This window comes from Phalaenopsis equestris, unplaced genomic scaffold (genome assembly GCF_001263595.1).
Source record: "Phalaenopsis equestris unplaced genomic scaffold, ASM126359v1 Scaffold000036, whole genome shotgun sequence".
Taxonomy (NCBI): Eukaryota; Viridiplantae; Streptophyta; class Magnoliopsida; order Asparagales; family Orchidaceae; genus Phalaenopsis; species Phalaenopsis equestris.
In genome coordinates this window covers 2044214-2051129 of record NW_018164478.1, presented here as the reverse complement: position 1 = coordinate 2051129, position 6916 = coordinate 2044214, and the positions used below count along the sequence as shown (strand labels likewise).

Here is a 6916-nt window from a genome sequence, read left to right as displayed (position 1 = left end):
TGGAGAGAGAGAGAGAGAGAGAGAGAGAGAATTTTGTTATTATTTTTTTTTTTTCCGTGGGCTCAATGTTATTCTGGTTCATTCCTCGGTCAGTTTTTCTGCTGGGGTATGGAAACATTTAGAACATTCTCATCTTGTAGCAGTTTTATATTTTTGATTGTTAGTATGATTTGCAAAGTGCAACCTAAAGTTGATTCACATAGTTTTAAGTAAATGATCTTGCTTGTAGTTTGTAGTTTCTTACACTCTCACATCTCTTGAAGAAGTACATAACTTTGAAGGTCTAGAAAGGTTATATGAGGTAACTATGCTGGACAAGGTTTGACTAGTGCTAAATAGCACCTGAACTAACAAAAAGGTTATTAATGTTTATGCAAATTCTATTGCTTCAAAGTGACAGTACTATTAGCTGTTTCTTTGACACAACTCGGTTTTAAATCAAAACTTGATTATCTTGTTGAAATAGTTGTTTACTTCATTTTTATTTGAAAATTTGTCACTTTAATATATTCAAAATATTAGTCTTGTTAGCTCTAGTTCTTACTAGTAGAAGGAGACTGTGATTTTGGCTTTCTAATATTATACTTACTATTTTGCTCTAATTGATATTATTAGACTTGTCAACTTCAGTTCTTAAGAGTAGGATTAGATTGTGTGATATGAATTTGCAAATTTTATACTTATTTAGATTTTATTAAAATATTAGACTCATCAACTCCAGTTTTTACATGGAATCTGACTGGACTAGTTTAATGGATGTTGTAAATTCTATTATTTGTGATTTGAATATTATTGAATTTTTTTTTTTAGATTTATCAACTCTAGTTCTTAAGAGATGCATGATCAGACTAACTGAGTGAGGCTTACAATCGTGCCCGTGCCCTAAAGACATTGCAGCTCGATCGAGAGCATGCATACTTTAACTATTTTGAGTTTGATTTCAAGATAGAGATTTTATTTTATGATAAGCGTAGATTTTTTAACAAATAAATTTGTATACTTTTAGAAAATGAGAGTAACTGGAGTGAAAATTTCATTTGCACCCGCACAACATTCTTAAATCATTGAAATTTAAACACTAGTCATTTTGATGGAGCACATGATGGTTTTTAAACTTGATTTCATGTTAGTCCACGTGACATTCTCAGGCTATTTGAAATTGAAATTTGCAGATTCAAATAATTTCATTTTAATTTGCTAAATTTTCAAAATGAATGAGCCTAATTCGTTGATATGATTGTCGAAGCTTGTTTCTTTTAATATTACAGATTTCAAATACATTGCTATCACTAAGGCTAGCAAGGATATGATTTGACTACAGTGCTTTATGACACAATTGAAAAATGTGTAGGGGATTGAAAAGTTTCATAGTGACTATATGAGTTTAGTTAATCTTACTTAGAATGTTATTTTTCATGCAAGAACAAAACATATTTAGCTGATGTTTCACTTTATACACTCTCTCCTAGAAGATGGGCAGATATTCTTGTGGAAAATTTACACAACTAAAAATATTGCGGACATGTTGATGAAGATGATGATTATTGAGAAACAGAAGCTATGCTTGACTTCTGTTGAAGTCCATGATGGTTGAGGCTGGGGGTGAGCCTCACCATGATAGGTGACTATGAAGACGGTATAAATGGAAATGCAGATTGGGAGGACATGTGTTGGGTCATCTCATTTTCCAAGTGGAAGATTGTTGTATTGTGGAGTCTGAATGCACCCACAACAAAATATGCTCTTAGCATGGACTTGGCGTAGCTATGCCCGAGGTGCAACTACACACAACGGGCATAGCCACGCCTCAAAGGATCGCTTAGTATAGTGATTCTTCCTGTGCGGGTGAAATAATTATGACTTCTCACAACATGACGTCTCACAACATGATCTCACCTCTGAGCGGTTGGTCCTAAAACTGTTTCTTAAAGTTGTATTTAACCGCTGTGTGGTTTGGATTTCTACTTGATTGGAGCCCTATAAGTATATTAGATTCCATCCCAACATATACTTACCCAGATTTCTATTTAGATCCGAAGTCTATGTATCTTTTTCAAAGTTAACATGGAGCAAGCTTATATTATTTCATGACGCTCTTTAAAAATAATTTCTCACTTGTTCTCATTTTGTTAAGTTCTGAAGGTATATTTCTATCTTAAATTTATGTCTTTATTTCTAACCAAGCTTTTATTTTTCTTCATTTTTAATGCATCTTACTCCATCAAATTTAATACTTATTTCATTTCATAGCTATTCTATGTATCTCATTTTATCTCTTCTACTCGATATCCCTTTTTTTTTTAACTCAATATCCTTTTTGCAAGACTTATAGTTTTCTTATAAGGGTAAATTTTAATAGCATTCAAGTTTTGCCACTTTTTAAAAGCATTTTTCTCTTTAATGATTTTAATGCCTCATCATTTCACCACCAAATTTTTTTATCCGTGCATATTATTTTCACTCTCCTAAACTTTTTGTTATAATCCTCTTAATGAAATTTGCAATCTTATCTCACAAGTTACATTAGGGTTGACTCAACTAAACAATTTCATTTAATTTGCCTCCTTTGGCAACATGAACTGAATATTTTATTTGCTGCAATTTCATCACCTTATCCCAGTATATAAATGTATCTTTATTTTTTTCTATACACCTTTATTATACATATATCTATAACTACTATTATGTTTTATGTGGTTGATAAAGAGAAGGTTTCCGCTGATTCGTGAAGTCCAACTGATGAACTTGCTGTACTTTTTTTTTGTAATAATTTTGTTGCTTATTCTTAGAATGTGGTTGATTCCAACAGGCTAGGCAGAACATCTGCTATTTGATAACTAAAAAAGGGTGATATTTTGTAATTCTTTTTTTGAGTTGGAAAAGTTTTGCTCCCCAAGTATCCTTCTACAGAAACCAGTGCTCGAGGTAAAAAAACCTAAATGGTGTCATAATTATTGCGTTCAACCATTGTCTCTCTAAAACCTTTGTTTATTTTTTCTTGGTTTCTGATAGAGTTGATGTAATGTTTGTTTTGTAAATTCCCTGTGCTACATTGAATTGTCGACTTCTGATTATTATTACTACTTTTCCAGATAAATACTTGCTGTTTTATTATTAAGAGAAAATTACATACCTAGCACAGAATTTTTATGTATTTACATATCTCACACCTGAAGTTTCACCTATGAATATAGTAATGGTTCTACTTTTGATGTGATATTAAAGATTTTTGGTGCCGTGTGTGTAAATATTAAAGTCTAGGTGTGAGATAAATAAAGGCATAAGAAATATGCCATTTATGCTTACTAAAATTCATATTTTGTGTGATAAAAACGTTTTGACTACTATTCCTTGAAAACCAATTGCATTTTCAGGTGCTGACGGAAGATGAGAATAATGTGAAAGCATTATTTCGGAGAGGAAAAGCTCGAGCAGAACTCGGACAGACAGATGCTGCTCGAGAGGACTTCGAAAAGGCAAAGAAATATGCTCCCCAAGACAAGGCTATTATAAAGGAACTTAAAATTATTGCAGAACATGAAAAAGCAGTGTATCAGAAACAGAAGGAACTTTACAAGGGGATTTTTGGGCCAAGACCACAACCAAAGCCGAAGCGTAGTTGGCCTGTGCGTTTCTGGCTGTGGCTAGCATGTATATTCTCCTACCTCTTCAAGTTTCGCAAACAAAAGTCGGAGTGAACTAGTTGACTCGGTGAGTTCTGGTTACGCACTACTCTTCGTGTAAAAATTATTAATTAATGGTTGTTTTGCTTATTATATTTGATGGGAATTTGGTAAAATTGTACTTTTTTTAAAACTATTTTCTGAGGTTTAATGGTTTTTTGGCTGAATAATTAGAGAATAAGAGGGGGATGGAAAGGGACAGCATGAATGGGTGGATAGAGAATGATGTGGGCGAGAGGGAAACAGAGTGATTATGGGGACATTTTGAAATTTTTTTTTGTCATGGGCATTTTAGGTTTTATTATTTTATTACGGTTATTCTAGTCCTTGACATCAAGACTTTTAGCAGTTAGCGGAATGAACCATTTGTAAACAAATTATTTGCACTTTGTCAATAATTTGTTGGTGTTTTCTAATTTCTTTCATCTATTGTTACAACTATTTAGAGGGCCAATAGTAGTAATTCTTCTTTCTCCCTCCTGGAAAAATTTTGTCCCGGCTCAGGACCTAGTTCTATGTGCGGGCTTGAATAATATATTGCCACACGTGTTATATTGTAGATATTATTTCAGGGTTATTGAATTGAAATCTTAGAGATTGTTTTAGGATTATTGAAGAGAAATTTACATATTCTATTTCAATAACCCCAAAATAACCTATAAATAACTCCAAAATAACATATTATTGAAGAGAAACTCATAAATTCCATTTCAATAACCTTGAAATAACCCCTAAAATAACATTCGTGGTTTCACTTGCTATTTTGGGGTTATTTAAGTGAAATATATGAGTTTATCTTCAATAATTTTGAAATAATCCAGAAATAGCTCCGAAATAATCTCCGCAGTGTTGTTTTCGGGGTTATTGAAGTAGAACTGCGGAGGTTATTTCGAGGTTATTGCGGAGTTTGCGGTTTCATTCTAATATTTTTTTTAGGTAGGCTTGATATAACACACATGACAATATATTATTGAAAGTTTACTATTGAAAGTCTGCAAGTAAAGCTACGTCGGGAATAGGGATAGAAAATTTTCCTAACCCCACCACTATTCTTTCTAACCTCCCAATTTTGTCTGAATTTCCTACTCTCATCCTATCACCCTATTTTAGAATACAAGACATTCATTGTTGTGATCCATTTAATATGATAAACAAAATATTGCATCAGGTATTTGTTTACGCAGACGTAGGCCGCTTTAGTGTTTCAGGCTAATTATACCGTTCCTAATTTTTTATTATGAATATAGTGGTTGTATTTCGCATTATATTTTTACGTTAGTTGAAAAAGTTGATAAAATTTAAATTTATTTTTCGGTATTATCAATCAATTATTAGGTAAAAAAAATTTTCATTAATATTTGGTGTCAAATGAATGCTTAATTATAGAGTTAATCAAGTTTATATAAAAATAAAATTAACTAAAATCTGTTTTATTTGAGCTTTCAAAATGATTCAAGCTGGCTTGCAATCAAGCTAAAGTGAAGTTTGAGCCAGATTTATTGTTCACAAGCCCATGTTTAGCTGTACGAACTGAGCTTGAGTAAGCAATGACTTAGCTTGACTCGACTCGACTCATCTTTAAAATTTATACATTACACATGTAATGCATAAGAATTAAGTCAAAATCATGCATAAGAGTTGAGTCAAAATCTTCCTATTTTATGTTATGCATTCTTTCTTTTACGGGTGAAAATTTTAAATTCATCTTTTCAACTATATGTAGAGTATTGTATGTGTAAAAGTGAGAGTTTAATTTTGAGGTGTGAAATATATAAATGTATGAGAATTGTGTGTTGTGAAGGGTGTAAACGAGTCGAACACGAGTTTGACTCGTTGAAATATACCATTGTTCGTATTCAACTTGTTTATATTTTGAATAAAAAAAAATGTGTTCGTGTTTGACTTGTTTGCTTAATGAGCTGAACATGAGATGTTTGTGAATAAATAGTCGTTTTGACTCATAAACACGCAACCGTAGGATATTAAAGGTAGGGGTGATATTTAAATCTTATTATTTATATTAAAAATTATTTAAATATAATTTAATATATTTTTATTCTATTTTTTTCTAATAATTTTAATTGATTATAAATCTTTGTAGCATTGTAGTCACTTAAATGGCATCCACAGTATAAGACCTCTCAGCTCTATGGTTCAAATCCCTTCTCACATAATTGGCCTTAAGGAGATGTACTCAAATACCCGTCTATTGCATTCTCAATGTCAGTTGTTAGTCTCCTGAGGCCGGGAGTTTGAATTCCATGTGGATAAGACGTGGTTCTCTGATTATTAAATACATTAAAAGTGGTCAGAGGCGCTCTGATCATTTTTTTTCAAAATATATATATATATAACTTAATTATTTTGAGCTCATGATAAATTTAACGAATAAATCCAACAGAAACTTCTTAAGAAATCAAAACAATAACTTCTTAACGAATTAAATAAGAATAGTTTGCCAACAACGAATAAATCGAACAGAAACTTCTTAAGAAATCAAAACAAGAACTTCTTAACGAATTAAATAAGAATAGTTTGCCAACAACGAATCATTTGACAGCTCCAAGGCTGCGTATGTAATTTACCCATAAAAAATTGCAGGTTGATATGCAATTAGAGGGGTTTTGAGTGTTTATTGCCCCAAAATCCCTCTTCGGGAAGCAAGCAGGCTTCTATGGCGACGAAGGTGTTTTTGAGCTTGTGAAACCACAGCTGTGAATCTTTGATTTCGTTTTCAGTTTTGAGACAATAACCACTATTCTCTTCTTGTGTCCACTCATAATGTAATGGCGCAGGACTCCGAGAATAGGTTTCAGAAGATCATGGACAAGCTCTATTACGCACCCAGATCGAGGCTCTCTCCACTTAGGTCGGTTTGTTCTATTGAATCTTTCACTGGGGTTTGATTATCTTGATACTTTTCATGCTCAATTTTTTTGTTTCCTCCGTCTTTCCTTGCTTTGAAAGTAGGCCGAGAGGTGGTGATGTGATTGCAAGCGAACGTCTGGTTGCGCGGTCTCTCGCACTGCGAGGACCGGTGGAGAAGTCGGCTCCTTGCCGCCCATGGGATCGCGGGGATCTGATTAGGAGGTTGACGACTTTCAAGGCCATGACTTGGTTCGGGAAACCTAAGGTTAGTTCGCTTTTACTATTTCCCCTAAATTTTATAAGGATTTTGATTCCGTAATTTCATTATTATTTTTTCTTGTTTGTATTTCTTCCGATGATAGAAA

General features: G+C 32.9%; 2 protein-coding genes across 2 annotated transcripts in view; both read left to right on the top strand.

Moving 5' to 3' along the window:
• LOC110018913 (peptidyl-prolyl cis-trans isomerase FKBP42) overlaps positions 1 to 4046 on the top strand; it is a 15790-nt gene extending 11744 nt beyond the window's left edge. Inside the window, exon 8 of the mRNA XM_020716390.1 lies at positions 3375 to 4046. Within this exon, the coding sequence (XP_020572049.1) occupies positions 3375 to 3698 (324 nt within the window). The 3' untranslated portion in view covers positions 3699 to 4046. The remainder of the gene's footprint in view (positions 1 to 3374) is intronic.
• Positions 4047 to 6264: 2218 nt separating this feature from the next.
• LOC110018814 overlaps positions 6265 to 6916 on the top strand; it is a 24945-nt gene continuing 24293 nt past the window's right edge. The window contains exons 1-3 of the mRNA XM_020716257.1: positions 6265 to 6369; positions 6479 to 6552; positions 6654 to 6816. Of these exons, the coding sequence (XP_020571916.1) occupies positions 6358 to 6369; positions 6479 to 6552; positions 6654 to 6816 (249 nt within the window). The 5' untranslated portion in view covers positions 6265 to 6357. The remainder of the gene's footprint in view (positions 6370 to 6478; positions 6553 to 6653; positions 6817 to 6916) is intronic.